Below are 16,665 nucleotides of genomic sequence, written 5' to 3'. Positions count from 1 at the left end.
TCTTCTTCTTCTTCTACTATTTTAACCTGATCTTCTACTGTTTTAACCTGATCTTCTTCTTCTTCTGCTCTTTTCTACTCTTTTCCTCCCACACTCACTCTGTTCTCGTCGTTCGTTTGTTCATGTGCTGACTGTTTGCCTCTCGTTGGTAGGAGTGTGCTCCGGCGCCCAAGCACAGCCCTCCAGACTCTGACTCCTGCCCCTCGTCTCCTAAGCACCCCTCCACCGTTAGTATCCCAGCATGCATTGCACCGCATTCCACTCATCACCACTCGCGTCCCTGCTGTCGCCTGCATCACCCCCACAGACCAGCCTCATCCTTTCATCACATTGCATTTGCTTTGTCATCTGTAGCATGAACCGTCTAACTGCATCGCATCTGACCAGGGCTGTAAGAAAATATCGGTTCTGCAATATATTGTGATATTTCATTTCACAATACTGTATCAATGTTAACCCTTTGATGCATGAATTCTGAGAACCTTAGTCAAGATTTTTTTTCCCTGAGTTATTCCTCTTTAGGCATGAAAAAAACAATATGCTTGATTTTTTTTTTTTTAATTGACCTATTTTTTAATGGAGTTACAAAACTGTCCACTCAGCCATTTTTGAAGCGAAGAAACATGCATTTAAAATACAATTACAGAAAGTGATATGGAAACAATGAAATAAAAACATTTTTAATCTCACATTTTATTATACTGTATTTATTACTCACTTCATGGAGATAATATACAAAAAAAACCCTTTTGTTTAAGAAAACTGTTAATTACAGTCTAATAACAACTAGCAATTAATTTACACTCAAACATGTTAGTGCAGATCAGGTTTATCAAGAACGGCAAAGTTACAGTAATTGTATGAATTGCGATGTATGAGATGGTGCATAAGCGTCCACTGTTTTGGCTGATATGTAAATAAAACAACAAAACCCATGAATATACAAGAGAACAGCAGTAGAATAACTGTCCACTGTAGTGACCACTATTCATGAAAGGGTTAAAAAGTACTGTATCGATATTTTTAGGTATTTATTCAAATGCAGATATTTTGGAGGTTCACTTTTGTTTTTTTGTTTTTCTTTTCATACATTTTATTTATTATTCTTATTTAACACTTTTTTATTAAATAATGCTAGTTCCTTTGTTGGGATTGAACTCAAATATTGTTCTAATGTTAGTTCTGAACTAATGGAATATGAACATTTGAACAGGATATGAAACTGGAATGTCTGTAAAGGAGAATTTCAGTTTGAACACAGGAACATTTGGTGATAGAACATTAGATCCTGTTGGGATCAAATAAAAATGTGTTTAGTATTTGTGCAGATTTCTGGTGTAATTCAATTCTTCAAGAAAATAATCATTTTTAACGTACTATGACCCAGGACATGTCAGCAAAGTACCAGCTTTTTTGTTTTTTATTAAATAAGTGCCTATATTGGAAACATCATGATGCAACAGTTTTTTCAGATGCAGTTTTTAAAATTTTTGTGGGATGTCCTGTGTGGTGGACAGCTTTCTTTTCTTTCTTTTTTTTGTGTAAAGTTGTGAAACTCTTGTCCACAAATGTGGACAGTGGGTCTTAGGAGGTTAAAAAAAAGACACAAACAAAAAAATATTTTAAATTATTATTATATTATTATTTTAAAATAATTTTAACAGTATTAGAACAGTATACATTGTGATAAATCGTATCATGATCCTAGTATTGTGATTTGTATTGTATCGCCAGATTCTTGCCGATACACAGCCCTACATCTGACTAGACCAAACTAAAAAAACAAATGCTTTGTATGATGAGCAGGTGGAGGCTGCCCTCTGCTAGTGGCCTTTGGACATTACACACAGTTGAATTCAGTGTTTGTCAAGTGTGTGTCGGAGCAGGTTCTTACGTGTCGCTGTTTCCTCCTCAGCCGTCGGAGAAGTGTGGAGTCCTCAACGTCACCAAAATCACAGAGAATGGAAAGAAAGTCAGGTAAAGCCAAACCTGCACACACTGCCTTTACTTCTGTTTGTTCCAACGTTGATCCCTTTTATTTACTGACATCAGAGGAAAACAACGGTCCATTAAATGAGTAAAATCCTCTTTTTTTAACTTTTTTTTTTTTTTAAGTTAATAAAAAAAAAAACATATATATATATATATATATATATATATATGTATATTAATATTTTAATTGTATTTATTTATTTTTTGTTTTTTATTTTATTTATTTTTTATTTAATTGATTTTTAAAAAAAATAAATAAATAAATAAAAAAGACTAAAATTGTCAACAACAACAGTGTAATCAGGAGTGTGTTCTGTTAAAGCCTTTGGAACTTTAATGTCAACTTTACTGATACTTGAAAACACAGGAGGAAACAACAGGATTCCCACAGGTATTCAAAGAGTTGAAGTTATGAATCTGCATTTAATGCCTTAAGAAAGTCTTTAAATGGTGTTAAATTTGACATGGTAGGTCTTAAGTTATCTGTTGTGTTTAAATGTGTCTGGGAAATGAACAGTCTGCAAAGAAACTGACAAAAATGTGTCCCAAATCTGATTTATGTGACCTGGATCTGATCTGTTACAGACAGTCTGAACAGCACTAATCTGACCCGGACCGCTTTCATACGTGGTCCTAAATCTGACCCAGACCCAGACCACTTTCATACGCGGTCCTAACCCGGACCACTTTCATACGCGGTTCTAAATCTGACCCGGACCACTATCATATGTGGTCCTAAATCTGACCCGGACCACTATCATATGTGGTCCTAAATCTGACCCGGACCACTATCATATGTGGTCCTAAATCTGACCCCCCCCCATAAACGTCTGTCCACACTGTCCCTGTCAGACCTGTGACCCTGTCTGCTTCCTTTTGTCTTCCAGGAAGAACTGGACGTCGTCGTGGACGGTGCTGCAGGGTTCCTCTCTGCTCTTTGCGAAGGGTCAGGGGGGCGGTACGAGCTGGGTAAGTTTCCCATCAGCCTCTGGGCCGTTTCCGTTCCCCTCTTCCTTATTTGGGCGTAGTTCCCGGTCCTCACTCTTCCATCTGTGTGTTTCACGGCCTCTGTCCTCCCTGTCTTCTTTGCGTCCTGAAGTCCTACTACCGCGGTGGCGGCTCCATCCCAGAGCTGCTCCTCACGCTCCTGAGCAACTGGAAGCGCTCAGTGAAGCCCCGCCCCCGTCCTGCCGTGTCCTACCTGAACTGTCGGCCTACGCAGGCCGCTGCTGTATGTCCATCTGTGCACGTAGAGCTACTGCTGCCTGTGCCCATGTGACGCCTGTGTGTGTATGTGTGTGTATATGTGTGTGTGTATCAGAGGTTGCACTAGACATTTGTATTGTCCGTCATTTTGACGGACAGGGTTGTAAAAATTTCGTCGTAACATGTTATTATCCATCATTTCAAATTTTTATTTTTTAATGATAATGAGATATATTTAGTGGTATTTAATGTTCAAAAACATCTCAGTGATGCAGCAGCTGTAGTTGCTGCTGGCTGATAAACCAACCTGATATCATGACTCACATAATTATATACACCACTTTTAATTGGTGTGTTATCTGTAGACATTGTAAGCTTTCCTTGTGTTTGTTCACGCAGTGTCAAATCCCATGCACTGAGGGTCAGGGTTCAGGTTCTGTGAAGCACAGATCTGGGCACAGGTTGACATACCATCAAATAACAGATGAAAAGTACATAGAACACACCAAATGCCATCAGAACTGGAGTATTCCTCGCTTGTCCGTCATCCTTCACCGCATCAGTCCCTCTTTTTTCACTGCGTTTATCAATGCCATCACATTTACTGGGCTTTCTAAAATAACTAAGGAGGCTCGGCTGTCTGCACAGTTTGCGCTAGAAAAGTAGCATCTAATTTTGTTTAGCTAAACAACGAGAAGACAAGACTTGACACTGACTGATTAATATGAGCACTGGCACCAACTGGACAGGAGGTCTACTACAGGTGGACTAACTGGACAGGGTCTACTACAGGTGGACTAACTGGACAGGGTCTACTACAGGTGGACTAACTGGACAGGGTCTACTACAGGTGGACTAACTGGACAGGGTCTACTACAGGTGGACTAACGGTGAGTCATGTGACTGCAGTACTGCTGTTGTATTCAGTGTAGTTGTGAACAGTGGTGCTGGTGGTTCTACACAGGTAGGATGCTGTTATGGATCAGGCGAGCAGGTTCTGTTCACAGTGTTGTGTGAAAACTTTCTTTGGTAGATTACTTTCAGTATTTTAATCTGTCAAAATGACGGACAGCCTTCAGAATTTTCCGTCATTTTAAAAAAAAATCTGTCAATGACGGATTATTTTCGGTTAACGCGACCTCTGGTGTGTATATGTGTGCGTGTGTGTGTGTATGTGTGTGTGTGTTGTACTCCTCATGCAGGAACGAGTCACTGAATGTGTTTGACATGTGATTCTTTTCTAAACCTCTAACACTCTAACTTTGTTTTGATGGTTGCAGATTTTCTCTAAAACATGACAAAACTCTAAGGCTCCGTTCACAGCAGTTCTAATGCACAGTTCAGATTTAGGACCACATGTGAAAGTGGTCCGGTATTGTGATCACTTTGCTTTGTGTGTTTGTTTGTTTGTTTGTTTGTTTGTTAGCAACTTTAGGGGAAAACTGTTCCAACCATCTTTCCCAAATCTTCCCCACAGATAGGCCTAGGCCCTGGGACCAACCCATTACATTTTAGGCCAAGTAGGCCAAAGCTCAAGGTCACAGCAAGGTCACATCTACAATTTTCCATCTGTCATCATTGAGCAATTTTCCAAAATTCATAAAAAATTCAAAACGACTCCGATTATCCTCCAGTTTGATCCACCTGTAGCTTAGAACAATATCTTGTATCTGGAACTAAGAGTACGTTTACACAGCAACACTCCGAAAAGATTTCTCCTTTGTGTTATAAAATCATTCCGCGTTAAGACGAAGCCGCTATGATAACGATCTGCGTTGACATGAGTCCGCGAGGACGGCTGAATACGCTGTAGTGTCCATGTCAGACCAGTAGCTGGCGATGTAGAGCTGTAGTGAAACAGTGGCGGTAAAACACGCGCCTCCGCACAAACGATTTCCAGTTTAGACAGCCTCTAAATGAGTAGAAGAAGAAAAAGAGGCGGACAACACTATTTACAAACAACAATGGCGAGTGGTCGTACAAAGACGCAGGACTTCTTTGTCTGGACAGACGAGCTGAGCACAGTTAGCAGCACGTATGTTGTTCTGAAACCGGCCACTGTTGTTGTGGTTGTTTCTTCTTTTTCTGCAGCTTTATTGTGTCATAGAGGCTGGCAAACCAGCTTGGAGGTGCATTACCGCCACCAACTGGCCTGGAGTGGGTTAACTGGCGGTTCTTGGCTGCGCGTGCATGCGGTGACGTCATATTTTACCCCGGAACGCTCCGACTCGCGTTAACACGGAGCTGAAATGCGGAGCGTATCGATAACGTTCCACCCTGGACCCTGGTATCAAACGTTTCCGGATTCAGGCACTCTAGGCACCGTTTCCATGTTAACAGAAGGCTAATCCGCCATGAAATCTTCCCGGAGTCGACTGAATCCTACGCCGTGTAAACGGCCCCTAAATTGTCCACATCCACTGTGGAATGTGGACTCTGTGGACATTTACATTTACCATTGAAAATCCCATGTACCACACATTTTTCATTACCTCCGCCAGGAGGTATTTTGATCACTTTGCTTTGTGTGAGTGCGTGTTTGTTTGATTGTTAGCAAGATAACTCAAAAAGTTATGGACGGATTGTCATGAAATTTTCAGGAAATGTTGATACTGGCACAAGGAACAAATGATTAAATTTTGGTGATGATCGGGGGAGGGGGGGCAGATCTGTCTTGGTGCAGGCCTGCACTCTCCAAATGCTTTTCTTGTTTACATATGTTTCTATCTGGTTACCTCCGCCAAGGACGTTATGTTTTTGCCAGGGTTTGTTGGTTGGTTGGTTAGTTGGTTGGTTGGTTAGTTAGCAAGATAACTCAAGAAGTTATGGACAGATTGTCATGAAATTTTCAGGAAATGTTGATACTGGCACAAGGAACAAATTATTACATTTTGGTGGTGATTGGGGAGGGGGCGGATCTGTCTTGGTGGAGGTCTGCGCTCTCCGAGTGCTTTTCTAGTTGAAGAATTGAACTGAATGTTCCTCAGCGCGCCTGTGGTCGTCACAACCGTCCTAACAGTGGTGTGGTCTTTGTCCTACAGTATGAGATACTACATGAATGTGTGTGTGTGTGTGTGTGTGTGTACGTTCCACAGACCAACATGTTTAACACCTGAATAACCAGTGATGGGCTTTTGCATCTGAGCACAGAGGAGCTTTAAGCTAACACCATCCCTGCTCCTCTGGACTAACCTGTCCAACCCATCTGCTGAACCCACCACAGCGGACCTCTGACTGTGTCCTTTTGGTTTCAGAAGTTCGGCAGTAACCAGTCCAAGCCCGAGTTCACGGTGGACCTGCGTGGGGGGGCGGTGGAGTGGGCCTCCAAGGACAAATCCAGCAAGAAACACGTCATCGAGGTACGGCCCTTAACTTTAGCACCAGAGTCATGAAGGTTCTGCTGGACACAGAAGCTTCGAGGAAGTTTATTTGGACATATCGTTGGTCTCAGAGCAGAATGGACTAAGTCCTGTTTGTGTGGACGTTTACTGTCCTCACACAGATGACTATTGTCATCATCTAACACCTGAAACACCTGACCTGATCTGTTAGGGTTAGTGTTAGAGTTAGCGTTAGCAGTCAGGGTAGGCATTAGGGTCAGGGTCAAGCATTAGGGTTAGAGGTCAGGGTTAGTGTTAGCGTTAGGGGCCAGGGTTAGCGTTAGGGTTAGGGTCAAGCATTAGGGTTAGAGGTCAGGGTTAGTGTTAGGGTTAGTGTTAGCGTTAGGGGCCAGGGTTAGCGTTAGGGTTAGGGTCAAGCATTAGGGTTAGAGGTCAGGGTTAGTGTTAGGGTTAGTGTTAGCGTTAGCGTTAGGGGCCAGGGTTAGCATTAGGGTTAGGGTCAAGCATTAGGGTTAGAGGTCAGGGTTAGTGTTAGGGTTAGTGTTAGCGTTAGGGGCCAGGGTTAGCATTAGGGTTAGGGTCAAGCATTAGGGTTAGGGGTCAGGGTTAGCATTAGGGTTAGCTTTAGCATTAGGGTTATGCTCTGAGGCTAACTATCACAGACCACACCTCCAGTCTGCCCCCTGCTGTCTGACGAGGACAGAAGGGGGATGGTTTTTAAGCATTTAGGCCAATAACATGAAAGGTCAAAGGTCACATCAGTGTCTGCTTTTACTTTATATGATGTTTTTTCCAGTGAGTTTATTGATCTGAGTTTATTATTCTGTGTTCAAATGAAAACCTGAACATTTTTAAGTTCATCCTCACCTGAACTGGAGCTGAGTGTTTGGTCAAAGCACCTTTGAACACAACAATAATTATGTCTGGATACCTCCTCCTCCTCCTCCTCCTCCTCCTCCTCCTCCTCCTCCTCCTCCTCCTCCTCCTCCTCCTCCTCCTCCTCCTCCTCCTCCTCCTCCTCTTCTTCCTCCTCTTCTTCCTCCTCCTCTTCCTCCTCCTCTTCTTCCTCCTCCTCTTCCTCCTCCTCTTCTTCCTCCTCCTCTTCCTCCTCCTCTTCTTCCTCCTCCTCTTCCTCCTCCTCCTCTTCCTCCTCCTCCTCCAGCTGAAGACCCGTCAGGGAACAGAGCTGCTCATCCAGTCTGAAATTGACAGCGTCATCAATGACTGGTTCCGGGCCCTGACTGAGACCATCACCACACATGTGAGTGGCCACGCCCACCTTCATGTTCACCTGTGTTAGAGCACACACACATGAAAACATCATCATATGTGTGTGTGTGTGTGTGTGTGTGTCCAGGCCTGGGAGTCTGATGAGGCCATCGAGGAGGACATGCCTGAGTCTCCAGGAGCAGAGAAACAAGACAAAGAGAAAGACCACCGAGACTCAAAGAAGAACAGGGGTAAGACCACCGAGACCATGTGACCAGGACCGCAAACAGCCTCACATCAGTGGGACACAAATGAAATATATATATATATACATATATATATATATATTTCATATGTGGTCCTAAATCTGACCCAGATCTGGTATTTTCCAATGTGACTTCAGTCTGAACGTTCAGGTCGCATTTATCCAACCTTTCCGTCATTGAAATGCGTCAAATGTCCCAGTTGTTGGTCGGAGCGGAGGAAAACCATATTTCCTTCTGTAAACACAGTGTGTGTCTGCGTGGTCTGGTATTCCATCAGGACCTCTTTAGTGCATGTGGGTCACTTCAGGGTCACATTCAGTTCAGACTCAAAACTGATAGAAGTTGCATTTAATGTGGAATATGAACCAACACACAAACAAATCAGATTTGACCCAAAAGCCCAAAGGCCTGTATTCAGAGCTGCTGTGACCATAGTAAACCCTTCCAGTGGTGTCACTCTCATCCTGTCTCCTTCAGTGATGAAGACCTCGGTGAGTATGGACTCATCAGACCAGAAGAAAACCAGGATGAAGTTGAAGAAGTTCCTGACCCGTCGGCCCACATATCAGGCGGTGCGAGACAAGGGCTACATCAAAGGTACTGGATCTGCCAGCCTGGACTGGAGCTCCGCCCACTGGACTGGAGCTCCACCCACTGCACTGATCCCAGCTGCAGACCTAACTGTGTGTTTGTGTTCTCAGACCAGGTGTTCGGCTGCAGTCTGACCAGTCTGTGCCAGAGGGAGAACACCACCGTGCCCAACTTCGTCAAAATGTGTATCGAGCACGTGGAGAACACCGGTATGAGCTGCACTCTGAAGCCTGCTGTGGCTTCAGTCGCACTAATGTTCCTCAGGTCACAGACCCATCATCCACTGGACCTAATGTGTGATCCAGAACAGATCTGTGTCCTTTTTGATCAGCTGTGAAACAAATCTGAACAAGATCATTTTCACTTTTTTCATTGGGAGATTTTTTTTTTTTTTTTTTGCTTTAATTAAGCAAAAAAAATGTTGAATTAAGCAAAAAAAAAAAAAAAATCTTGAGTTGACCAAAAACATTGTGAATAAAGCAAAAAAAAAAAAGTTGAATTAAGCAAAACAAATTTTGAATGAAGCAAAAAAAATCTTGATAAAAGCAAAAAAAATGTATTCAATTAAGCAAAAAAAAAAAATCTTGAATTAAGCAAAACTGTTGCCTGAATCCCTGCTGTGCTGCTGAGTTTCTTTCTTGTGGCAGATGTCAGTGTCAGTCCTTCCATAAACAGGAACAGAAATCTGTGTTGGTTTGAATCTAGAATGCTGGTTCCTCCTCTATTTCCTCCTAAATTCTAAACTGATGTGGTTTCCTGGTGTGTCCACACACACACGTTTGGGTTCAACTCTTCTTCTTCTCTTGTTCTAACATCCATCCACATCTGTTTGTTTTGGTCATGTGACTCTAGTTGGACTCAAAGGTCTTTCCAGTACAGTTTTGGGTGTGTGTCCTCTTCAGTATGGTCTCACTAATGCTGCCTCTGTCTTTTGTCTCCTCCCATCTCCTCTTGTCTCCTTCAGGTCTTAGTATCGATGGCTTGTACAGAGTCAGTGGGAACTTGGCAGTGATCCAGAAGCTCCGCTTTGCTGTCAATCACGGTACAACTCCGGTCCAGTCCGGCCTGGTCCGGTCCGGTCCAGTCCCTCCTTTGAACACATGATGGTTCTAGTGTGAGCCGGACCGGGCCCTTAGCGTCTCTGTTCTGTGTCCTCAGATGAGAAGGTGGACCTGAACGACAGTAAGTGGGAGGACATCCATGTGACCACCGGAGCTCTGAAGATGCTGTTCAGGGAACTGCCAGAGCCGCTCTTCACATACGGAGCCTTCAACGACTTCGTCAACGCCATCAGTGAGTGACAGGCGACAGGCCACGCCTCTGCACCACTACGACCAGAGGGGGGTCCGGACCCACCCCCCAGTGAAGACCCACAGCCTCCTAAACACACAGATATATCTGTTTAGGGGGGTCGGTCATTCGGATTTTGTGGAAGAAAAATAAATAATAATAATAATAATAATAATAATAATAATAATAATAACCTCTATTCAGACAGTTCAGGTTCATATTCATGTTATTCACATGTTTTTGTGAAAAGATAGTCTGTGTTTTAGTGTAATTTAAGTTTTTTTTCACTAAAACAAAGAGAAAAATTAGGGTTTTTTTTCATTATTTGTAGTTTATTCTGACAGTGTTTGACCGTTCTGACCCACTTTAGATTGAATTAACCTAAAATGATTTGATCGTTCAGATGTTCCGTGTAACTTGTCTATTTCACTCGTTCATCCTGTGGGTCATATTGGACCCTTTTAAGGGGCCCGTTCTGGGCCCCGGACCACATGTTACACACCTGTGATGTACAGACTATGACCTTTGGACAGTGGTGGGAAAAAAAAGAGTAACTGTGTCCGAGGGCAAATACTGAATAATACTGAGCCGTCCAGTGGAAGGACATGTGTGGGTTTTACTGTTCTCTGTTTGACCACCAGATGGTGCTGTACTCATGTGTCATGTGTGTCTGACTGTGGGTTTATTTGTTTGTTTGTTTGTTTGTTTGTTTGTTTTCTTGACAGAATGCTCAGACTACAAGCAGCGAGTGAATTCAATTAAAGACTTAATCAAGAAGTTGCCAAAACCCAACCACGACACAATGCAGGTCCTGTTCAAACACCTGCGGAGGTGAGTACGAGCCCTAGACCCTCAGACAGTCTGCGTCGAACACACACAGCTGTTACATCATCTGTGACACGGACACGTCTGTACGTCAGACACACGACGGACATGAGGGACACTGGCCTCAGCGTTGACTGTTCTATTCCATTATTACATTTGTAATCAGGATACTCAGTCCCAACAACAGTCTGACGTGTGTGTGTGTGTGTGTGTGTGTGTGTGTGTTGAACATTCATCATAGTACATGGTTTCTGTTTGTTTCAACAGGTTCAACTGAACCCTTTTACAGATGTTTTAGACCAAACTAGTGCATTAGTGACTTCAGATTTTTTCAGATGGACTTATTTGTCAATAAAGTCGAAGTCGAGTCGACTTGTCGTGTGATGACATCATCACATTGACAGCGGAGGAACACCACAGACACACAGCTGTTCAACAATGAACAACATGTACTGACGTTCACTGGAACATGAACAATGTACAGGAAAGAGCAGAATAAAAAACTAAGACACAAGCATCAACAGTCCTCCTCAGACATTTAACCAAACTAAACACAGGCGAACACCTGGAATTTTCTGCTTAATTTAACTGAACAACATAAAGTGGAAAAAAGTTCAGACAGCGGCAGAAAAGACGCACAACATGTTAGAGAGAAGAGTGCACTGTCTGAATGAAATAAATGAACAGAATAATCCAAACACACTGGCTGTTCAAATTATTCTTCAGTATTGGTGGTGCTTCCATGGTTCACAGAACATTACTGAGACCAGAGTTTAAATAGATCACAGTCAGTTTAGTTCCTACTCTGAGTCATCTTCTGCCTTCAGTCTGGGCCTTGTGCTAGTGATGCGCGGGTGTTTTTTTTTTTTTTTGACCCGCTTTGTGGAATTTTTTGACCCGCCCCACAAATAAAGTGAAATTTTTTGGACCCGCACCGACCCGCATCCGCTGATCCGCGCATCACTACCGTTCACTGCGCTCCATGTTTTCATGTAGAAAGATGAGAGTATCCACATGCGCTGAATGACGGCTCAAGCGCTGTCGGGTGATGGAAGGGAGAGAGAGAATAACACACGACTGTCGACTCCAACAAAGAAACGTCGACTTGTGCCACAGACGTCGATGCGTCAACAAACCGACTTTTTCAGTTAATGCCCTAGACCAAACCACTGTTTATTTTCCAAAAGCACGACCAATGCCGTTATTTTATGTAGGTATTTTAAAGTTAAATTTTAGACGTATATTTTGCTTATTCTTTTAAATTAGCCTTAGTCAGGCTTTTTTGGTTCCCACCTGACCCAGGGCCACCACAAACTGATTACACCTTATGTATTCATTATAAAGTACTCCATGTGTCACCCCCCCCCCCCCCATCCCCCAGTCTCTCTATATCTCTATCGCTCTCTCTTTTCTCCTCCTTTACTCTCTCTCTTTAACCCCAACTGGTCCATGCAGTCGTCCATCCTTCAGGAGTCTGGGTCTGCTCCAGGTTTCTGCTGTTAAAGGGAAGTTTTTCCTTCCACTGTCACTAATCACAAGTGTTTGCTCCTGGAGGATTCTGTTGGGTCTCTGGAAACTTGATTTGATTCTGATTTGAATTGATAAAGCACTTTGTGACTCTGTCTGTGAAAAGTGCTCTATAAATAAAATTTACTTACTTAGTTTTTAGTTGATTTTAATGTATTCATTTATTTATTAGTTATTTATTCTATTGATATGGCTAATATGGGTCCTCAGTAACAAGTTTCGTTCTTTCTTTGTGATGGAATGATAAATAAACTCCTTTGAATCCTTTGAATCCTCAATAAAATGGCACAGGTTTAACTCAAAGTCGTGTTAATTATCAGTATATTGTTCTCTTATCTTGTCACGCCCTTATTTTAGTTAAACCCGTCTACTTTTATCTAAACTGAAGTGAATCCTCCGTTAGTCCTTATTGTTTTGGATCCCAGAGCCCTGTTAGAACAGAAACACCTGGATTCAACGGGTCCACAGACTGATGTAGAGCTGCAACCGATTAATCGATTAGGTGCTTGAAGTGAACGCAAAAATTCCTGATTTGATTAATCGACTCGAATTGATTGAAGGGAAATATTCTATTGCAGTTTTCCTGAATTGAAGCTTCTTTGTGCGTCACAATAAGCGTCCGTGTGAAACACAACAGTGGAACCAATGTTTAACAGCAGAGAAATGAAGGAAACAAAGCTTTGATTCAGGAGAACTGTGGTTGAATGATTTTTTTTTTATCACTTTGAATCGATTAATCGGTTGCAGCTCTAGACTGTTGGACACAGACTGGTGGACATGTAGTGGATCAGTTGGACAGTTCTGATCTGAGGATAATTATATACATGTATGTTGTTTGAGATGCATGTGAGGCTGCTGTTCACCAAGTGATGCCCAGTGAACACACACACACACACACACACACACACATTCTTCAGCCAGGTTAAACATGTCTTCCTAGTCCTGTGGAAGCTGCAGTAATATCATATGTTCCCAATGACATTTGCCTAGGTTTCCAATTTGCATTTATATGGCGCTTTTTTTGCTGTAATTCAGTAACCTATGAAGTGTTGTTTCTTCAGGAAATTTATAGCGTGACATTCAGTGTATGGAGGTGTACGTATATCAGCAGGCGGATTTAATCTTCTTTTTTTTCTCCCTTCCATGAATATGTTATTGTTTTGTGCATCTGTATGCACGGATGTAGATTCTATTTAAAAAGCCTATTATGCTCTTGCCTGGAGCGTCGAACAGCGTTCCCAGGCGTGTGTCGCCAGGTTCGCTGCAGCCGCTCCGTCTCAAGGCCCGGAGATGTTGTACGGAGACAAAAGCAGCCGCTGGAATGTTGTTGTTTTCTACATGAAACCCACAAATCTGCTGTGAGCCGCAGCCACGTCTGACTCATTGTGTCTTTAAACAGGAACTGTAACGGATCGGACCGTCTTTTGGTTCTTCTGGGCTGTTTGGGCTCATTTGTCTCTGTGTTGCGCCCCCTAGGGGTGGTAAAAACCCACCCCTAACACTGCCCCTCCCACCACCACACAAACAAGCGGGATTACTAATGAGTATGCTAACATCTGCGCTAGCTATGGGGATGGAACCATATGAAAACTTCAAATCACGGTGACTGTGACCAAAATTATCACAGTTATCATTATTATCGTGGTATTATTGAAACTGTGCTCAGAATGTTCAAAAAGTACTTCTTCTTCTGTAGTCTTCTTCATCTGTAGTCTTCTTCTTCTTCTTCTGTAGTCTTCTGTAGCCTTCTTTTTCTGTAGTCTTCTTCTCCTTCTCCTTCTTCTTCTTTGTAGTCTTCTTCTTCTCCTTCTGTAGTCTTCTTCTCCTTCTGTAGTCTTCTTCTCCTTCTCCTTCTTCTGTAGTCTTCTTCTCCTCCTTCTTCTTTAGTCTTCTTCTTCTTCTGTAGTCGTCTTCTCCTTCTCCTTCTTCTTCTTCTGCAGTCTTCTTCTTCTTCTCCTTCTCCATCTTCTTCTGTAGTCTTCTTCTTCTGTAGTCGTCTTCTTCTGTAGTTTTCTTCTTCTTCTTCTGGAGTCTTCTTCCTCTTCTTCTTCTGTAGTCTTCTTCTGTAGTCTTGTTCTTCTGTAGTCTTCTTCTTCTTCTCCTCCTTCTTCTCCTTCTTTAGTCTTCTTCTGTAGTCTTCTTCTCCTTCTTCTGTAGTCTTCTTCTTCTTCTTCTGTTGTCTTCTTCCTCTGTAGTCTTCTTCTTCCTCTTCTTCTTCTGTAGTCTTCTTCTTCTGTAGTCTTCTTCCTCTTCTTCTTCTTCTGTAGTCTTCTTCTTCTGTAGTCTTTTTCTTTTTCTGTAGTCTTCTTCTTCTGTAGTCGTCGTCTTCTGTAGTCGTCTTCTTCTTCTGTAGTCTTCCTCTTCTTCTTCTGTAGTCTTCTTCTTCTTCTGTTGTGTTCTTCTTCTGTAGTCTTCTTCTTCCTCTTCTTCTTCTTCTTCTTCTGTAGTCTTTTTCTTTTCTGTAGTCTTCTTCTTCTGTAGTCGTCTTCTTCTTCTGTAGTCTTCTTCTTCTTCTGTTGTGTTCTTCTTCTGTAGTCTTCTTCTTCCTCTTCTTCTTCTTCTTCTTCTGTAGTCTTTTTCTTCTTCTGTAGTCTTCTTCTTCTGTAGTCTTCTTCTTCTTCTGTAGTCTTCTTCTTCTGTAGTCTTCTTCTTCTGTAGTCTTCTTCTTCCTCTTCTTCTTCTTCTTCTTCTGTAGTCGTCTTCTTCTTCTGTAGTCTTCCTCTTCTTCTGTAGTCTTCTTCTTCTTCTGTAGTCTTCTTCTCCTTCTGTAGTCTTCTTCTTCTTCTGTTGTCTTCTTCTGTTTTCTTCTTCTTCTGTAGTCTTCTTCTTCTGTCTTCTTCTTCTGTAGTCTTCTTCTTCTTCTTCTGTTCTTCTTCTGTAGTCTTCTTCTTCTTCTGTAGTCTTCTTCTGTAGTCTTCTTCTTCTGTAGTCTTCTTCTTCTTCTTCTGTTCTTCTTCTGTAGTCTTCTTCTTCTTCTGTAGTCTTCTTCTGTAGTCTTCTTCTTCTTCTTCTGTAGTCTTCTTCTTCTTCTTCTGTCTTCTTCTTCTGTAGTCTTCTTCTTCTTCTTCTGTAGTCTTCTTCTTCTTCTGTAGTCTTCTTCTTCTTCTTCTGTTGTCTTCTTCTTCTGTAGTCTTCTTCTTCTTCTGTAGTCTTCTTCTGTAGTCTTCTTCTTCTGTAGTCTTCTTCTTCTTCTTCTGTCTTCTTCTTCTGTAGTCTTCTTCTTCTTCTTCTGTAGTCTTCTTCTTCTTCTTCTGTAGTCTTCTTTGTTTTTTAGAGCATTCCAACACCACCTACAGGCCTGGCATCAGTACTACCTGGTTTTCAGTGGTTTTGTGTGGACGCAGATATTTCTTGAAACTCCTCCGTGTTTACAGAACACTTAAACAGATCGGATAGAACAGCTGTGGTTCGGTTTGGACGTAGATGAAACCATCACTGTTACAGCCAAGCTGTTTAATGAAGGGACAAATCTGACAGAGCTGACCTTTAACTCTCATGTTCCTCATCTCTACCCCCACCCCACCCCACCCCACCCCCTTCCCCTCAGGGTGATCGACCACGGCGAGGCCAACCGTATGACCACCCAGAGCGTGGCCATCGTGTTCGGACCCACGCTGCTCCGACCCGAGACCGAGACGGGCAACATTGCGGTCCACATGGTCTACCAGAACCAGATAGTGGAGCTGATTCTGCTGGAGTATGAGAGCGTCTTCGGCAGGTAGAGGCCGACGGAGGACCACAGCGGACCGCCGCCGCCACCACTGCTGCTGCTTCCACTTTTTTCTCGCCCTTTTTTTCAGACTGAACAGTGCTGTGGACCAGTGGGAGAACAAACTCATTCATTACAGTTTACAAAATGTTGACAAGACGTTGCACTTACAGAGTTTTGGAGCTTTTGAACCCGGCGCAGATCAGACCCACATTATCGGAGAACCTGACCCGCTTTGTGAGGGTCCGGGGCGGTGGCGGCGGCAGTGGGACGTGGGTGTGGTTTTGGGTGGATTTAGAGCATTATTCAGGTGTTTTGACGTACACTGGATCCATGAGGCCAGTACTGGACCAGAGGAGTCCTCTTCTACTTCTGTGGCATTAAACGGCTGACGGGCCTGCCGCATCCGAACCGGAACTGGAACGGGTTTTTGTCTTTTGTTTTTCTTTTGTCGTCGGTGTTGTGGAGCTTCGTCTGTGACATGAACGCCCTCTGTGGTTATCAATCAGGTTGGAAGAAAAAATCAGTGTTACGTGAACTAGACCACAGGTGTCAAACATGCGGCCCGGGGCCCAAATCTGGCCCGCTAAAGGTTCCATTCCGGCCCTGCAGGATGAAAGTGCAAAAATGAACCTGAACAGTCCAGGTCGTCCAAATCCTTTTGGTTCAGGTTCCACATACAGACCAATGTGATCTACAGTCAAAATAA

General features: G+C 43.0%; 1 protein-coding gene across 5 annotated transcripts in view; it reads left to right on the top strand.

Moving 5' to 3' along the window:
* Positions 1–16,126, top strand: part of LOC115411432 (rho GTPase-activating protein 12-like) — an 85,844-nt gene extending 69,718 nt beyond the window's left edge. For 2 of the 5 annotated variants that reach the window (XM_030123553.1, XM_030123558.1), the window contains exons 6-17: positions 153–227; positions 1,916–1,977; positions 2,880–2,961; positions 6,453–6,557; positions 7,702–7,800; positions 7,897–7,999; positions 8,492–8,611; positions 8,716–8,814; positions 9,570–9,647; positions 9,764–9,898; positions 10,621–10,726; positions 15,795–16,126. In XM_030123553.1, coding sequence (XP_029979413.1) covers positions 153–227; positions 1,916–1,977; positions 2,880–2,961; positions 6,453–6,557; positions 7,702–7,800; positions 7,897–7,999; positions 8,492–8,611; positions 8,716–8,814; positions 9,570–9,647; positions 9,764–9,898; positions 10,621–10,726; positions 15,795–15,969 — 1,239 coding nt within the window. In that variant the 3' untranslated portion in view covers positions 15,970–16,126. The remainder of the gene's footprint in view (positions 1–152; positions 228–1,915; positions 1,978–2,879; positions 2,962–6,452; positions 6,558–7,701; positions 7,801–7,896; positions 8,000–8,491; positions 8,612–8,715; positions 8,815–9,569; positions 9,648–9,763; positions 9,899–10,620; positions 10,727–15,794) is intronic. The other 3 variants (XM_030123555.1, XM_030123557.1, XM_030123556.1) reach the window with 3 other exon arrangements.
* The last annotated feature ends 539 nt before the right edge of the window (positions 16,127–16,665 follow it).

Source organism: Sphaeramia orbicularis, chromosome 20 (genome assembly GCF_902148855.1).
Source record: "Sphaeramia orbicularis chromosome 20, fSphaOr1.1, whole genome shotgun sequence".
Taxonomy (NCBI): domain Eukaryota; kingdom Metazoa; phylum Chordata; class Actinopteri; order Kurtiformes; family Apogonidae; genus Sphaeramia; species Sphaeramia orbicularis.
The sequence above is the reverse complement of the archived record's forward strand: the minus strand, read 5'-3'. Positions and strand labels throughout refer to the sequence as shown.